At 56.1% G+C, this 18,203-nt stretch overlaps 1 protein-coding gene across 5 annotated transcripts in view; it reads left to right on the top strand.

Moving 5' to 3' along the window:
* Positions 1-13,782, top strand: part of GRIN1 (glutamate ionotropic receptor NMDA type subunit 1) — a 37,457-nt gene extending 23,675 nt beyond the window's left edge. For 2 of the 5 annotated variants that reach the window (XM_065648492.1, XM_065648491.1), the window contains 7 exons: positions 173-321; positions 1,107-1,264; positions 1,711-1,872; positions 3,636-3,745; positions 4,897-5,042; positions 7,649-7,759; positions 13,714-13,782. In XM_065648492.1, coding sequence (XP_065504564.1) covers positions 173-321; positions 1,107-1,264; positions 1,711-1,872; positions 3,636-3,745; positions 4,897-5,042; positions 7,649-7,759; positions 13,714-13,782 — 905 coding nt within the window. Of the gene's footprint in view, positions 1-172; positions 322-1,106; positions 1,265-1,710; positions 1,873-3,635; positions 3,746-4,896; positions 5,043-7,648; positions 7,760-10,583; positions 10,788-13,713 lie in introns of those variants that run through there. The other 3 variants (XM_065648494.1, XM_065648493.1, XM_065648490.1) reach the window with 2 other exon arrangements.
* Positions 13,783-18,203: the final 4,421 nt, after the last annotated feature.

The raw sequence follows: 18,203 nt of genomic DNA, 5'->3' as shown, positions 1-18,203 counted from the left end.
GCATGTGTTTTTCTTGGTGTGGGCAATGCAGGACCTCCTTGCATGGCTGTCAGCAGAGCAGATAGATGGGGCACATCTGCAGCTGCCGTCAGTCTCACGCGGGATAGACGTGGCTTTGGTGACCAAGCCAAGACCTTGTCATGCCAGTCTGATCTCACCTGTCTTCCTCCAGGTGCTCCCCGGAGTTTCTCTGCCCGTATTCTTGGCATGGTGTGGGCTGGCTTCGCTATGATCATTGTGGCTTCATACACTGCCAACCTGGCAGCCTTCCTGGTGTTAGACCGGCCTGAGGAGAGAATTACGGGCATCAACGACCCCCGGGTAATGACCCCTCACTTATTTTGTCCTTCCCTATCCACCTCTAGGCAGAGATGCAGGAGATGCCTCCAGTGGGTATCTCCTGGCTCATGTAATACGGCTTGTAGTAGCCGGAGCTCTGCTTTTACAAGGCTGTGGGTCTGTGCCAGGGGGTGAAGCCCCAGGTAGCTCTGCCTGGGGCTGTTGCTGGTGGTGGGTCTGCACCCCTGTGCTGAGTGGGAACAGACAGACACAGGGAGGGATCAGCGTATTGTCCAGAAATAGAACATACCCAGCCGAACTGCCTGCCAGTTCCTGGAGAGCCTGTACTAACCAACGAGGAAACAATTCATTATGGATGAGTTATAACTAATGAAATTGTCCCTGCGGTGCCGTCAATACTCTCAGCAGATACCAGCGTGCCTCAAACCCATTTCCTGCTCTGGCAAGGACGCAGCTGCAGCTTATCAGCTCAGGCACATAGGAACGTACCCCACGGCAGGACTGGCCCACAGCATCCCACACCCCACTGTGTCCTCTGCCCACAGCACTGCCAGCCCCATGGCATCCACAGGCCTCCTGCATCCTCAGTGCCACAGTGTCCCTGTCCCATGGCATCCCCTGCCCCACCACCATGGTCCCAGAGCATCCACTGCCCCATGGCACCTTAAGCTCTGCTGAGGGACTCAAGGTCTTCTCTGGGAAACAGGTCCCTGAAGGGGATAGGAAATTAGGAAACGTGGCTTTGGAGTGAGCCAGTTTGGCTGATAAAGAACAGGAGAAATAGGAGGCCTGACCTTGCCTTTCAGCTGCGCAACCCTTCTGATAAGTTCATCTATGCCACGGTGAAGCAGAGCTCGGTGGACATCTACTTCCGACGGCAGGTGGAGCTGAGCACCATGTACCGGCACATGGAGAAGCACAACTACGAGAGCGCTGCCGAAGCCATCCAGGCAGTGAGGGACAAGTGAGTGGGGCCAGCACCTTGCCTGGCCATGCCGGGAAGAGTTTTGGGGGTCTGCAGTCTGGTGGAGCAAGCAGGGCTGATGCAAACCTGGAGGGAGGTGCAGTCAAAGCATGGCTTGAGGAGACCTGCCTAGTCCTAGAGTGGCTGGATGGACAGCTCAAGGTCTGCATGGGGAATGACACAGTCAGACCCCTGGCCCTGGCCATGGCCTCCCTTTCTGGCCTCTGTGCTTGCTTCTGTGCAAGGCTGGGTGGCTCCAAATCCCATGTAAACCCCTCACTCTCCTCCTCCAAAATTTTGCCTCCCAGCAGCACAGACACTGCTTGGAGGAAGGTGATACTAATCAGTGCTTAAATTAGGGCTGGGAGCGCCCTGGCTGCTCCCAGGGTGGCTGCAGACAGGCCGGGCTGCCTATCCTCACCTGTCTGTCCTCTCCCGGTGTCCAGCAAGCTCCACGCCTTCATCTGGGACTCAGCGGTGCTGGAGTTCGAGGCCTCTCAGAAGTGTGACCTGGTGACGACAGGGGAGCTTTTCTTCCGCTCTGGCTTCGGGATCGGGATGCGCAAGGACAGCCCATGGAAGCAGAACGTCTCCCTGGCCATCCTCAAGTCCGTACATGGTTCTCGGCACGGGGTTTGCCCCAAACGCTGCATGTGTTAGCACGCAAGTAGCCTTGTGTCAGGCACCACCAACCCCCTCTCCAGTCCTCTGCAGGGACAGGCTCTGGGGGCTGCTATGTCACTCTTGATGGAAGGGACGTGCCTGAGTGACCAGAGTGGGCACCCACGGTTCCCGCTCCAGCTCGCAGGGCTGGGGTGCAGCATGGAGCTGGTGGGAGGGCAGAGCAGAGCGGGGCAGCGGTGGCCACGGGCAGGGGCAGAGGCAGAGCGGGCAGGGAGCAGCCCTGGGGCTGCAGCTCCAGGTCCTTTGAGCAGGGCACAGGCTGCAGCAGCAGGCAAGGTGCTGCCATGTCCCCCCTGCTCCCTGCGAGCTCAGCCTGGCCGATCGCATTGTGCTGCCCTGGCCTGATCTTCCAGGGGCTTTTCTTTCAACTCTGGCGATTCCTGTTAGGCAGAGGTACGTCAGGACCCCTGCTGAGTTCGACTAAGGCTTTTATACCAGACTTATCCTGCAGCATGGGGTGTCACAATTCAATCTGATAATATGGGTAAAAAGGGATTTCCCTGTATTAGTTTGGAAACGCCACACTCGTTGCAGACAGAAGAATGTGGTGATGGAGTAACAGGCAGCAGGGAAGCAACAAGTGGAGGGAGAGGGATATGTGAGACTAATTTTACAGAGAGACAGGGCCAGAAGCCACCAGGGTCCTGCCCAAGATGCAGAGATGAAAGCCTGAGGGAGAACATGGACAGGATGGCGAAGACTCAGGCAGGACCCAGGGTAACACAGGGAGCCAGAGGAACCCGTCTGTGAGGTGGGTGACAATGGGATGGGATTTGGGACAACAATGTGAGGAGCCTGGAGAGACAGCAGAAGCCCTTGGTGTCCTGCTGAGAGAGGATGGGGAGGCCCAGGGCTACAGATGGCCCAGAAAGGTGGTGGGGACATGCCAGGAACAAGAGGGAGGAAACTGCAGGGGGACCCGCAGTGGGACGTGTGCTCCGTGCCCACCTCCATCTCCAGCAGCTGTTCAGGCAGACATAGGCACTGCAGGGACATGGTCTGTTTGTTCCCAAGCTGTGACACCAGCTTGTCAGGGAGTCCCAGCCCTTGCTATGCACAGCAAGGAGCTGCCAGGCAGCAGTTTTGCCCCTACCCTGACCTAGAGGGGGCTGGTGATCACCAGAGGTGGGACTGGGGTCCAGCATTGCCTGAGCTCCCAAGTAGCTGTGGCAGATGGGGGGGATTACGCAGAAGGGCAGCGGGGACATGGTTCATGTCAACTCCCTGCAGCCTCCCTCCGAGTGAGTGCTGCCCACACCCATCAGCTCCATCCCTCCCCTTGGGAGCCAAGCTTGCACATGGCTCCCTTTGGCAGCAGCCGGGCAGCTCTCTCGCTCTCTGTCAGGGCCAGTGGCACCTGGCAGCCGGGGATGCTGCTTGCACTGCTGCGCTGTGGCTGGTGCAGCACTAGCTGTGCATGGGGCAGCGTGCATACACACGCAGTATGGACACCCACTGCAGACTGACCACACACACATGTACTTCCTACGCAAAAGCTGTATGTGGACATGCACGTGAACAGGTCAGCCAAGTGTGCACACACAAGTGTGCACACACAGACGTCATCGGTTTGTGTGCTTGTAGGCTGCGGCAAGCACGAAGTCCTAGGGTGGAGAAGAGAATGTGCCCCAGCATGTGCCCAGCGAGTCCCCAGTGACTACTCTGTCCTGTCTCCTTGTGCTTTCAGGTCCCACGAGAACGGCTTCATGGAGGATTTGGACAAGACTTGGGTGAGGTATCAGGAGTGTGATTCCCGTAGCAATGCCCCAGCAACACTCACCTTTGAAAATATGGCAGGTTTGTTCTGCAAACCTCTTTCTTCCTCTTCGCTGGGTAGCCTGCTTTCGCTCAAGACATTCTCCTCTCCAGGGCTCTCCTCTCGGGCCAAAGCTCTGCTTCTTCTGGGTTTGTGCTTTCCTAGCGCTGGGAGGCTGCTGTGTTGGGCTCCAATCCCACCTTGTCCAAAACAGCTCCGCGAAGTTTCCCCCAACTTCCCTGGGGCGGCTTTCTTATCGGTGGGGATGTCCTGCTTTGCTCACCTCCCTCTGCTCTGGCCAAACTGCCGCTGTCACGGTGAAATCAGAGCTGTCGTCAAGGCAGAGAGAGGAGAGCAGCAGCTTGGGGGAGGCAAGAGCAGCCGCGGAGGCAAGTGAGGACCCTGCTGCAGGAGGGGGCTGGCGGAGAGGGGCGGCCCCCAGCCCCGAGGAGAGTGTCCCAGCTGCCCCGAGTGGCAGGCAGTGGGCAGGAGGAGGAGAATCTGTACAGAGCAGGGGTTTCTTGGTCCCTCTTTGCAAAGTCTACAAGTTCCCCCAGATGGGCTCTCCCTCTGCAGCAATGTGGCGCTGCTGGTCCTTCATCCAGCCAATGTGGCGACGAGGGGTGTCCGATGGGACCCCATCCTCGCTGGCACTGTGGGCCAGGGCAGAAACACTAAGAGAAGGAGCACTTCGCTCCATCTCCTCAGGACACCACTCCAAAAATGTCAGCCCCAAGAGTTGCTGCTGGCCGAGGGCAGCACAGAGAGCTCTGTGCATGGCTGTCCTTCCCGATGGGAGGAACGGGAGCTCCAGAGCTGGGTTTCTGGTGCAAATGACCCTTCAGCCCCAGGGGATGGGGTCTGCCCTGGTGCTCGGTGCAGCACCCAACGTGCCGTGCCTGCCCCCAGCATCGCTGCAGCGCAGCCGGTGCCCCGTGCCCGACCGACAGGAGCTTGCACAGACATCCAGCACCCGCCACCTTTCTGCCCATCACCGCAGGTCCCCAACCTGCAGCGCCTGCCCTGCTCTGCTGGGTTCCCCTCCGCGGCCCCTCCAGGACTGCAGGGGGATGGTGGGGGGCCAGGGGGACCCTGGGTTGGAAGATGCTCCTGTTGCTCAGCGTGATACAGAGGAAATGAATTGTCATAGTGCAATTTTCATTGCCCCCTGTAACTTTCCTGCTTATTTCAGGTGTGTTTATGCTGGTGGCTGGAGGTATTGTTGCCGGGATATTTTTAATATTCATAGAAATAGCTTACAAAAGGCATAAGGACGCGCGGAGGAAGCAGATGCAGCTGGCGTTTGCAGCCGTTAATGTGTGGAGGAAAAACCTGCAGGTAGGACAAACCGTTTTTAGAGCAAATCTCCAACAGGTGCGTTTTCCATTCCTTCACCAAATCAGTGAATGCAGAGCTGTGAATTGGCATGGGGCCCTCTGTCCCACATCCCACACCCCACACCCCAGTAACTCCAGTCGGGTGTTACTGGGTGGCTAGCAAGCCACAGGGTCCCTGCCTTGTCCCCAGGAGCTGCCCTTGGTTGTTGCTGTCTCTCCCGGGAGGTGTTGTACACAGCTCCAACCGGGACAGAGACCTGGCCCAAATGCCCCAGCGGTGCTCGGGACATGGACTTTGCTCTGCTGGGGACCACGTGCTGGAGCCACGTCTTGCCCTGGCCAAGCAAGTGGTGCTGGCATGGCTCCCTTTGCAGGGGCTCAGCTCAGTTCCAGCCGTGCTCACCAGCAGACGGGAGGGTTGATAAGCTGCCCCTGAGCATCCCTGCCCGGTGCGTGCAGAAATGCTCCAGGGATGGTTTCCATCGCCTCCTCCTCCCTGCCCACTCCCCGGGGATGCAGTAGCCCTCATTGCACCTGGGACTGACTCCAAAAAGAGGTGGTGCGTGCTCTTGTCCTTTGCAGACAAGGACATCTCCCCAGGCAGGGCCAGCCATGTCAGTGCCCAGGCTCCCCTGCGCCCCTTCCCCGGGGCCTCTCCGCAGCCTGTCCCATCCCTGAAACACCTCCGTGCTGCTCAGGTGGGGGAGCCCGGGGGGGTCGGTGGCGCCTGACAGTGACACTGAGCCATGGGCATGTCTGTGGGCCACCAGCCTCACACTTCCCTTACCCTGTTGCTTTTGGGGCTGAGCCCCATGGTGCCCCTGAACCCCAGTTTAGGGTGGCTGGAAGCTCTCTCTGAATCACCCGGGCTGCTTTTCTTCCTTGGGGAAGCAAACTGGCGTTCAAAGAGCAAAAGATCCTTTAGGCGACTAAAGGACACTGCCGTTCGCAGCAGAGCCAGTGAACGACTGAGAGAGAACGAGGCTCGGGGACCCCAAAAGGAGCCCAGAGCGGTGGCCCTGGGGGAGCAGCACTGGCTGGGGCGTGCGGGGGGCTGCCCGGGTGGAAGCACCTGCCCGAGAGCAGCATGAGGCCAGGCTGCTGTATCCTGAGAGCTCGCGGGGTTCAGTTCGCTGATAAAAGTCTCGGAAAAGTCATTTCTCAATTTTTTTTTCCTTTTTTTAATTTTTTTTCCTTTGCTTCCGAAAAGCAGCAGCACCGAGGGGGTTAAGGCTGCTGGGACAGAGCACACTAGTCGCACTGCCATTTTTCACTTGCCAACCTTCTAGAAAATACTGCACTGGGTCCTTGGGCAGAGTCTGTGGGACTGAGAGCAAAGCATGCTGCCCTGTGGGGGTAAACAGCCTCATGGTAAAGAGCCGTTTGACATTGTAAGACTTTTCCACAGGAGGAAACGTCAGAGCACTAGTATCTGGTACATTGCTAGAAGGTAGGCAAGTGGAAAGATTTATTTGTTAAAACAAACAAACAAAAATAATGGTTTTTGGGGTCACAGTTTTACCATGGCTATTTCCTGAGATGCCATGGAAGAAAAAGACATTTCATTCCATTCATCTTGCTTTCCTTTCCGTTTGTGCATGTCCGCAAAAGAGAGAACTGAGAAGGAGGAGCAAATGTATCCCCGAGCATGCTCTACGCACCAGCGGGATACATTTTGGTTACCCCCGTGCGGTAGCAGAGCCAGACCTGGTCACTCCGTCCCCCGTCGGAAAGGTCACACTCATTGGCACGAAAGCAATTGGGGAGGACTCGTTCTCAGCGCCCGCCGCCGAGCGCGGCCGGTCCCCACGGCTCGCTGCCCCCGCACCATGGCGGCTGGTGCTCCCAGCCTGCGCTAACCAGGTCCGACTCGCTAACTCCAATGCCTACATTTTTCAGTTCCGTTCCTCTTTGAGTTCATCCCGACCCTGATGACATCATAGCGCTAATGCTTTGCCTCCTCCCTTTCTTTTCCTTTATTTTTTTTCCTTTTCTTTTTCTTCCAGTTTCCTTTTTTTTTTTTTTTCTAACCAGTTTTACTTTGAGCGAAAAAAACCAATCCACCACCAACAACCACGTTCGGCTTTGCACAGCTGCATCATTTAAATTTTTGAATACATTTTTTTACAGATTATTCATACAATGACTTCTCTTTCAATGCAGTCCTCTCTCTCTCTTGTGGCACTAGGATTCAGCCTCAGAAAAGGCCCTGAGCAAATTTTCTTTTTTTTTTTTAGTGGTAGGCACAGCATCTCACCTCTCGGTCTAGCCAGGCTGGCGGTGGCAGCGAGGGGCAGGGTGCCAGGCAGAGCATCCCCAGGAAGGCAGGTCAGCCGTGCCGGCCTGGACACAGACACCCAGGAGCACAGGGCATCCCCCCAGAGGGGTTTCCAGCACTCCAGGCGCAAGGCCAGCCCCGTAGCTGTAGCAGTTGGTGGCCATGCCGTAGCCGTGGGTCATGGTGGCCCCTGAAGGACTGGGAGTGACAGGACACCTCCAGTAGCTTTCTCACCTAAATGAAGGACATGACACGGGGCAGTATTCAAATAGATTTAGCGTTTCCAACAACACACTAGAGATCTAATCACTTATACATATTCATTTTAGGATAGAAAAAGTGGTAGAGCAGAACCTGACCCTAAAAAGAAAGCCACTTTTAGGTCCATCACCTCCACCCTGGCCTCCAGCTTCAAGAGACGTAGGTCCTCCAAGGATACGGTAAGAGGAAGAAGAACAATTCTGCCCTCTCTCTTTCTCTCTCTTTCTCTCTTCTGCCATCCCATCGACTGCCACACACCCATCCCGAAGCTGCCAGTGTACATGCATAGCTCATGTTCGTCACCAGTCAGTCAGTCAGTCAGTCAGTCATCCCGTGTACCTTCAAGGATGCTGGGATCCTGGAGGGCAGGCAGGAGGTGGCTTGGAGTCCTGTGATGAGTTGGGAGATGCAACCGAGTTTTTGTTTTGTTTTTTGTTTTCTTTTTGCCTGGATGATTTCTGATGTTCCTCTCTGTGCTTCGCTCACCTTACCGGTGCTGACCTATTGAAAGCGATGACTTTTTTTTTTTTTAATTATTTTTCTGTTCCTGAGTGTTCCTGTACCTGTTTGTCATTGTATGCCTAAAAACTATCACCTCAATTTAATTTGGGCACCGTGTCACCTCACCGAGAGCCATGCGTGTCCCATTCTCTACATGTGATTTTTGTTTGTGACGATTAGCATCCGGGACGTAGTCCTCGGCACAGGAGTGGCAGCTGTCTCTGGTTATCGTCAGCAGTAACACAGCTCTAGAAAAGAGATGCAAAGGCTTGAAAGAAGAGGTTGTTAAAGACCTAACCTTGGTTCAAACTTGTGCTTTCCACCTTGGAGCAAAACTGCTCTCACGTAACCAGAGAAAATTTCCAAATTGCTGCTTCTAAACCCAGCTGTTTCCAAATGTGCAAATGTGTCTGCTCGTGCTGGAGCTTCAGACACTCTTCAGCGTCAGGTTGGGCTGTTGGTCTGTTGGACTGAGCCGTGTCCCTCTGCATGTTGCCGTCTGTTGTATGACACTCTGCACTGTGGCTACTCTGTTGTCTCGTGTGGCAGCAGCGGCTGCGTTTTGTCGCCCAACCTCCCGGCGCGACGGGCTTGCCAAAATTGCCTCCCCGGGGTGACCGGCGGGTTTCTGCCCAGGGTTGCTCAGATCAGGCTCCCCACCAGGCTGCCCGAGGCATGGCGGGGACGGGGGGACAGCAGTGTGGGGAGATGTGGCCCCAGCACCGGGGTGGCCCGTCCCCAGCCGCAGCTCGGGGCACCTCGGGGAGCAGCATGTGATATCACAGGGGGTCTCAGGGCCACAGCTCTGTAGTCGAAACGGAGGCGGCTGCCTTTCACACCAATGCAGGCTCCATCCTGAGAAGCTCCTGGAGCACCCCTGGGACACAGCCTTGGGGACAGCTGAGCCCTCAGCCAGGCTCTGCTGCCACCATCTCACACAAAGCGCTTCTCTTGCTGCCACCTGGAAACCTGGCAGGCACGAGGTGGGGACCCACGCTCTCCCCACTCATCCCCCGTACCCAACAGGGAATACGGGCATCCCTGTCACCTCCTGCACTTCTCCTGTGCTCCTTGGGCAGCACTTTGTCCTGGTGATGACCCTGTGTCTGGGATCCCTCGTCCGCACCGCTGCACCAACCGAGCAGCACTGCAGGAAGGTTGCAGGTTGTGTCTTGGTGGCCTAAGCCCCGACCAGGGGAGGGAGAACATAGCTGGGGCGGGTCATGCAGGGATGAGAAGAATGGAAGAGTGAGAAGGTGGAGGGGCAGGTGGGGTACACAGAAAAAAAGGGGAGAAAAAAATGCAGAAAGAGCCGGCAGGGGCGACTATCAGTGTGTCTCAAGCAGACACCATGTTTTTTGGTGTTTGAGCCACTCCATGATTAGGAAACCAAGGAGTCCTGTCCTGGGAGGTCAGGAGCATCATGGTGAAGTGGGCACCTCAGGAGACCAGCGCCCATGGTGGGCACAGGAGAGGGGAGAACCCAGGAACAACGGGGCAGCTCTCCCACATCGCTCTGTCCTCGGGGTGGCATCCTGGGTCTGGTCCTGCTCCATGGTGTGACATCCACGCTACCTCACACCATTCCACAGCGCTCTCTGCCCCAGGGTAGGAGCACCCCAATGCCCCGAGCTGACCAAATCCTGGGGCCATCTGCACCAGAAGTCCCATGTATGAGCAGTGGGGCCATGCTCTCCCCTTCCCTGGCCCAGTGGAGACCAGTGCAGCATGGGACTCGCATGTTTTGGGCCCTGGCCACACTCTTCTTGGCACGTTGCTCATGGGCAAGTCATGGAGGAAGATAGTCCCACTCATCCCAGAGGACGTCTCCCACTTTGGGGGCAGCTGCATCTCCAGGGCAGCTATGGGCAGTGATGCTCTGCTGCCCGGGAGCCTGTCACAGTCCACTGCCTGTCAGGGGGTGACACAGCTGGGGTCCCAGGACACATTCCCCAGGGAATCAGGCTAGCTGGGTCAAGAACAGGGGCCAACATCCAAGCCAACGGGGCCAAGATGGAGGCTAGCAGACCAAGGTCCGCCTACTGCAGGAGGCCCACGGTGACACAAGCTTTGTCGTGATGTCGGGCAGGCCTACTGGTTGCTCTGCAGGGTGAGCAGCCAGCAGGAGGGTGCTGCCACCAGCTCATGTCACAGCCTGCTATTTGGTGCCCTCCGCTTCCAGGCAGCAGCCCTGGCTCAGAGACCCCAACGCCCTCCTGCTGTGGAAGGCCCCATGAGTACGTAGCATGCTGGGACACGTTGCCTGGGGTCCTTGTAAAGATGAGAAAGCAGAGAGGTGCTCTGTTTCATGGTGCTCGACAGAGCCGTGGGCCCACACCAGGTCTCAGCTGGGCAAGGCTTGAGAGCCCATGGGGCTGGAAGGCCAGGCTGACCCCAGCCCCATGGGCTCTCCTGGCTAGTAAGCGAAAGACGCAAACCTGGTGGCCTTGCTTCTTTCCCTTTTCGTTGTCGGGAGTTTTAAAAATGGATTCTGCTCTGCAGCCCTGCAGAATGGTCCCTCAGGAGTGCCAGAGAGACAGGCTGGCACCATGGAGCCAAGACAGCCCTGGGAAGCTACCACCCCACTCTGAACGTCCTAGCGCCCACCATCACCCGAGCTGCACAGCCTCTCCGCGGCACATCATCCCCACCGCCCCAGGAGGAGATGCATGTGTTCCCCATAGGCAGCTCCTGCAACTCGAATAGCACTCGCAGAGCTGACGTACTGCCATCCATCGCAGCCACCCACGATACTGCAACCCCACAGAAGCCATGTGAGACGCATAAACCACACAGACACCTTCCGAGCCGGCACATTTCGTACAGACACGTAACGAGGCGCACAGATCCCTTAGCTCCCCCACCGCAGCCGTCATCAGACCCCGCAGAGCCACGCTGCCAGCCCGCGGGCGTCCCCCCAGACACAGCACGACACACACCCCATGTCACCGCAGGCGAGGGCCCGGCGCTGCCAGGCGATGCTCGCCCTGCAGCCATGGGGATGGTGCCAGAGCTGGTCGAGAACCCAGGGGGTTCATGGAGAAGGTCACCCTTTCAGTGAAGGATCAGCCATCCCAAAGCCAAACGCTTCTTGGCTGAAAAAGAACCTAGTTTTTGGCCCAAAAGAACCAAAAGTAGGTCAAAGACAACTATTTTTTTTAAAAGGAAAGCTGACATTTTCTACAGCAAGATTGCATTTAGCTGGAATCATAATTTTTAATTGAAAACAAATAAAACCAGACAAAAACGAAAATTCTTCCAGAAAATCTTCCACCAGCCAGGGACTACCATATGAGCCCAGATTAGGTTGAAGTCATTTTTAAAGACATATTAATTTCTTGTCTATATTTTCTTCCTGGTTGTCATTTAAAGTTTTTGGTGCCTTCACTTCACTTCCATACCTTAACATGTTTGAGTCTCTTCTACGGTTAATATTGATTAATTTCTTGGCTTATTAATGTTTGGTTTGGGGATAATTGCACCATCCCTGTAACATAATTTGCCCTAAATTACTGATATGTGCTTCTAGCATTGGTTCTACTTTAACATAGTTTTGATATGACAATTTTCTTGCTTTTTTTTTTCTTTTCCTTTTGTTTTCGTTTTTTCATTTTTATTATTAAAAATTGCATGCATGAACTCTACACAAAAAAAAAAAAGTAAATGAGAATGTTACCCTGTGATAACTCTGTGATTGGAGGAGATATGCTTTTAAATCTAAAGCCATGCTCTTGTATTTTAATTTTGCTGGCCAGATTCCCCACTTCGCTTGGTTATTTTAGCATTTCCCACCCCGGAGCTGTGCAGAGAGGCCAGAACGCCCCAGCCTGCCCTGCTAGACCCCCAGCTTTGCACCGCAGTGGCGCACACACACTGAGGCACATGCACACACACACACACCTCTTTTCCCCCGGCCGCTTGCGTCAGGCAGGATATTTAACAAAGGACCTTTCTTCTGCCTGTTTCTTTTTGTATCTCAAGTTCCTCCTTCTTCTCCACCAGTGAGTCATCCAGCCTCTCCCCTTTCCCTGTCGCCTCTCCTCCCTGCGGGAATTGAGCCCCATCCCACGAGTGCACACCACCCGCCCGTTTTGCTGTGGAAAGTCTGCATTTAGCTGGAATCCTAATTTTTTGCAAGGAGGGCACCGTTGCACCCATTTTTGGGAAGGGGATCTTTTGGTGGGCTGATGAATTGCCACAAAAAGCTCCCCCCAGGGCGGCAGAGCGACTTTGGGATTGCCTCGGCCGTTCCCTGTGCAAACGGGTGACAGCCAAGGTGTTGCCACTTAGCACAGCAAGGCCACAGCAAGGTGTTGCCCGTTTTGACATCAGCCAGCCCCCTAAATGAGTGATCCCATGAGATGCTCCCCCGGTGTCAGCACGTCCCCGGCACGTGTACTGGCGAGATGGGACCATGCTGCTCCCACCCCTGCCCCAGCAGCTCCCGCCGAGGGCTCCTGGGGAAGCACGAAACTGGGCAGAGCAGGGCAGCCTCGGGGACCCCACGCAAAGCTCGGGGGGACCCCAGGCCTCCCCGTGGCAGGGTGCAGGGCCACACAGGGTAGCCACAGTGCCAGAGCCGCCAGCAGCACTGCGGGGGCCACAGTCGCCACTGACCAACGCCAGTCGGGTAAAATCCTGTCACCGAAGAGCCCCCCAGGAGCCCAGAGAAACGGCAGCCCTCCTGGGAGCCTGGTGCAAGAGCCACTGGAGAGGGTCCACATCGCAGCACCTGAGACCCACCGAGACCCTTTCCTGCCCTGGCACAGGCTCAGGCCCCCGGACAGCAGCGTGAGATGCTCCGTGCCAGCTGCTCTTGCGGCGGGGCTGGACAGGGCTTCCAGGTCAGGGTTTGGAGTCAGGACAGTGGAACTGGGAGAAGAAGGGAGTATGGAAGGAGGAAGGGAGACAAGAACTACCCAGTTGTAAAGCCCTGCCTGGGGAGGAAGGACTTTTTTTTTTCCTTGCTCATTGAAGGCTATTTCTGCTCTGACCATTTGCTTGCTGATGGAACTGCGGCTGGGGAGCATTTGCCAAGTCCCCACCCGCAAGGAGCGCAGAACCCCAAATCCAGGCCACATGCCCAAAACACACTGTATTTTCACATTAGTAATTGACGCCACATTTTATTGCAAGTCAGCCACACCGCACATCTCACCTGCGTGACAGGATAGCCAAAGCAGAGTCATTCAAGCAGGGAGGTGAAACGCCCTGGCCTCAAAGCACAGCTTGATCTGGCACGAAAGAGATGCTGAAACCCAGCCAGACCCTCCAAACACAGGTTCAGCCGTGGGTTGGGCTGATGAGTCACAGGCTTTGTCTTGTAGCTCTCCCAGAGCAGAGAGGGACTCGCTCCGCAGGCGACGCGGCTGCCGCGCTCGGCACAGGCTGTGCCGCGCTCCCGGGCGTCCTCCCTGCCCAGCGCTGGGGTGCTTGGAGAGTGTCTGCAATGACCTCTGCACAAGCCTGGATTGCACTGGGAAGGGGATCTCAGCCAGCAGTAGGTTTTGGGCTGTTGCATCACCCGTGAGAGATTTCCTGTAGGGACAAATAGGGTGTAAGTAGAGGTGGGGGCAAGTGCCAGAACTGCCTAACGCTTCCTTCTCCTTGTCTGTGTCTTTGTGTGTTGCAGCAATATCATCCCACCGACATCACTGGCCAGCTCAACCTCTCCGACCCCTCAGTCAGCACTGTGGTGTGACCTTCTCCCCAAGGGCCATCAGTCCTTGCCCAACACAGTCGGAAGGCACAGCCAGGACTGCCTTTCAAGGGACACTGATGGGTTCTTCTGGGTGAGATGGGAGGAAAGCATCCTTCATCCATACACAGTGACTTCATTGTATATCTCCCTTCCCAGGCCTGCTGCCATGCTCGTGCCCCAGAAAGCACGGCAGAACCAGGACATGGTTTGGACTTCACTGTACAGAGATAATTGCTTCCAACCAGTACTGTTGAGAATCAGTATTGCCACTGACTGGCTAGGTGCAAGGGGAAAGGTCTTCGAAAGGCACGTGGTGCCTGGTCTCCTATGCCAGCAGGGAAGAGCTGGTGCCAGGCTACAAACGTGTGCTCCACTTTGCAGGCTTCAGGCTTCTCAGCATATCCACGGCCCCTCAGACGTGTGCTCCACGTCTCCCACCACCCCGGAGGGCTCCAGTGCGACCTGCTCATGGTCCCGAGTGGCTGAAGCAGCCAGCGCGGTCCGGCAGGTTGGACACGTGTTCCTGCTGTTCTGAGGAGGGACTGGAAGATGTGTGCTCTGTTCCTCGCTGGGGGATGAATCCCCCTGTTCCTCCCTTCCATCAGCCTGTGCTCAAATCTCATGACAACAACTTGGCTCCTGCTTGTGGCAGGAGAGCTCCCAGCCCTGCAGCTCACGCTCCTGTGCTAAGCATGGTACTCTGGAGGTCATAACATGCTGTCAGCTAAGATTCTGGCTCCCCACATGTCCCTTCCTGCACAGAAGACATCCCCAAGGCCTGGCCATGGCCAGCATGTAGCTCTCACACCACAGCTCTCCTGGCCAGGAACATTTCCATGGGGAATGGCTCTGGGCAGTTGCATTGACTTCTAGACAAGCTCCACACTGCCTCAGCACCAGCAATGCAAGGAGAGATGCTGCTGCCCGGTCGTGGTTCACCATGTACTGCTGTCTCTGCAGTGGCCACCCAGCCTGCCTGCAGCGTCGGGGATCACAGCAGATGCTGGCAGCCTCCCTGCCTCGCTCACCTGCGGTACGAGCTTGCCAGCATCTCCCACAGCAGCCTTGCAGCTCATGTGGCTGCATCTGCCTGACCCTGGAGGCATGGAAACCAGACCCCACCCAGCTCAGGAGATGGGAACCAAATGAGATGGGCTGACACTGTTACTCCCCACACCTTCCTCCCCTCAAGCCTGTGTGCCCATGTGCCAGCATCCCTGAGCACCGTCCCCGTGGATGCTGTGAGCAGGTGTGGATACACTAGCATCGGGGAAGCATCTGGCACCGGCCAGGCTGGTGATGAGCAGCTACAGCATGTGCACGGGCAACATCACATCCTGCCTCCTGCGAAGGCACAAAACTCACCTGCGAGGTGGTACCAAGCCCCAGCAGCATGAACTGCCTTCTCCTTGCCCCAGCCAAGCAGAAGGGGCTTCCCCTGAGGGTCTGCAGCCTTTGCAGGCAGGATTTTCAGATGGCAGCTGACATCTGTGAGCATCATCCCACTGACTGCAGTGGCTCCATCAAGTTCATCTTGCTCCAGCTGAGAAATCAGACCCGTTATACTTTATACGTCTATGTAACATTAATACAAAGTTTTTGCAAGAGCTCAGTAAAGTCTAGACTGGATCATGAAGCGGTTTATTCCAGTGCTGTGTAACTCTTTCCATCTCTGCCTTCTGACAAATCTGGCAGGGAGCCCTGTGTTGAATCAGAGCCTCTCCCGGTGCTGCTGCAGGGTTTGTAAACCGTAAAAGGTGGAGGGATGGGGAGAGATGGAGAAGCCAGCAGGGAGAAAGGCCAGGAGCTGCAGGGAAGATGGGGAGGGAAGGGCATCGCCATTCCAGGACAGCCTGAATGGCCAGTGTGGGGGAACAGGCCTGGCAGTGGGGGCTGAGGACAGTCCAAAACTGTCCAAATGCCAGCACGGTGCCAGCTGGCTGTCACCCACCTCTGTTCAGGTGAAAACCAGCCCCTGACACTGCTGTGCACCCCAGCTCTGGGGAGCCAGCACAGGGCAGCTCCAGTGGGGCTGGCGTTGGGAACAGAGGAGCGAGCGCAGGGGTGAAGGCACCTGGGGAAGACCCTGCACATCAGCCCGTCCTAGGTAGATGCCCTGAGGGATTTGCAAAATGCAGCTCCCCTGGGCTGAACTGAAGCCTCATCTCTCATTCACAGCATGCTCCCTGTCTGCTGAGACCACCAGCCCAACCTCCATGGGGGCCCCAGTCTCGGGACGATCGGGGAGGAGGAGTGGGCCTCAGGTGCCCACACAGGATGACAAGTGAGGTCCTAGCTCCACATGGGAAAAGCCCAGGCCTTCTTGGGAAGGACTGAATGCTGCCACTAGAGAAGGTCTGGGAGAGCTGGGATTGCTCCTGGGAAAGGTGCCGTGCAAGGGGCTGGTCCTGCCAGAGGTCCTGCTGCCGTGCCGGGTGTGGGGCTGGTGGCACTGGAGGAGCTGCTGCTTGCGCCAGCTCCCCGCAGCCCTCGCACCCCTCACTGGGGAGAGCCACTGTGGGACAAGTGGGAATTGAGCAGCACGGCAGCATGCTGGGTTGGTTTCTCTCTTGAAAATAAAAATGGGAGCAAGCCACAACTGAGGTGACATTCAGTTTATTCTCTGCATGATTTATTTAACCCTTTCCAAGAACCTGACAAAGGATGTATTAACTCCCGCCATATCCCTGGCTTGTCTCACAGCTCTTAGAATATAATCATAGAATCATCTTGGTTGGAAAAAACCTTCAAGATCATCGAGTCCAAACATGACCTGCCTCTAGCACTAAACCATGTCTCTAAGAGCCTCATCTATACATCTTTCAAACACCTCCAGGGATGGCGGCTCCACCACTGCCCTGGGCAGCCTGTTCCAGTGCTTCACAACACTTTCCAGGAAGAAATGTTTCCCAATATCCAAGCTGAACCTTCCCTGGTTGAGGCCATTTCCTCTCATCCTATTATTTGCTACTCGGGAGAAGAGACCAACAGCCTCCATCCTCCAACCTCCTTTCAGGTAGTTGTAGAGAGCATGGGCAAGAGATTGAGCAAACAGGGGGAGGCTGGTGGCCACAGTCATCTCATCATGGCTCTTACCATCTTGCAATGGGTAAGAACTCATGCCAGAAAGGGCTGTTGCTCCTCTTTCTGTCACTCCAGGGTGTGCTTTCCTCTGGAGCACAGCTCCAGCTCCTTCCAGGCCGTCTCCCTGTACACTCACTAAACATTTCCATGCGATGCTGGGGAGAAATGCTTCCGAGGGCAGGGCAGGAGGTGGCAGGGCAGGAAGACGCAGGGGCAGCCCCTGTCTCTTTTCATGGATGCTGGGAGGTGAGGCAGCAGCAAGAGCTGCAGGCTCTGTGCTGTAAACCCACATGGGCTTTTTTGTCCCCACTCGCACCACTGAGGTAACCGCAAACCTTGGCCTTGGATGAGTTTCAGCCCATAGGAAAAGCTGTTTGGGGAGGAACCCTTGGCTGCTCCTTTGCCAAACCACATCAGCTCAAGGCTCTGTCTTTCCAACCCTCACCTTAAACCTCAGCCTCACCCTAGATCTTGGTGGTTGGCTGGGCCTCCTCAGCACAGCAGTCCTGTCTCAAGGGAAAAAACAAAAAACAAAACCAAAACCAAACAAACTATCAAAGAAACATTTTGCAACCTGCCCTGTCCCTGGGCAGCACATGGAGACATCTAGGGCTTTCTGAAAGTCCCATAGAGGCTTTGGAGTGCCCCAAAAGCACCCAGAGATCCTCAGGTGCACCAAAAGGCACACTGAGAGGTCTGGGGCACACCAAAAGGTACACCAATGCCTGTCAGGACAAAAGAAAGCTAAACAGATGGCATTTGGATGCACAAAAATCCAAGCCAAGGGGTCTTGAGGGCATGGAAAGACACACTGAGGTTGCTGGGGCTACTGAATGGCAGATGGGGAGGACTGGGGGCACCAAAAGGCCCAAGGAGGGCTTGGGGACAAACAAAGGCACACAGAGGCTCCTGGGCTGCACCAAATGGCAAGTAGAGACTCCTGGGGTGCACTGAAAGGCACCCAGAGGAATATAGTGTGTCCTGAGATGTCCACAGGGGATCCTGTATTGCACCGAAAGGCACACAGGGGCACAAAGTGCATCTCGAAAGGCACACCGAGACCCTGGGGAGCAGATGGGGCAGGACAGGGTGAGCTGGAGGAGGAGGGGTGTGCAGGTCTGGGGGTGTCCTGGGGGACCCTCCCAAACATGAACAGCAGCTGGGTCAGACCGAGCTGCTCCCCCGCGCAGTTGGGCAGAGGGAGCTTGGCATCATCTCAGGGGACTCTAGGAGGAGGAAACAGAAACAGAGCATTCTCTCACTGGTCCACAGGGAAATGTTTGCAACAGACGGGTGCAGCCAGCTGGAGAAGGGCATGGACCACTGCCTGCCCAGTG

Source organism: Caloenas nicobarica, chromosome 19, assembly GCF_036013445.1.
Source record: "Caloenas nicobarica isolate bCalNic1 chromosome 19, bCalNic1.hap1, whole genome shotgun sequence".
NCBI classification, from domain to species: domain Eukaryota; kingdom Metazoa; phylum Chordata; class Aves; order Columbiformes; family Columbidae; genus Caloenas; species Caloenas nicobarica.
Note: the sequence above shows the minus strand (reverse complement) of the source record. Positions and strands in the feature narration are given on the sequence as shown.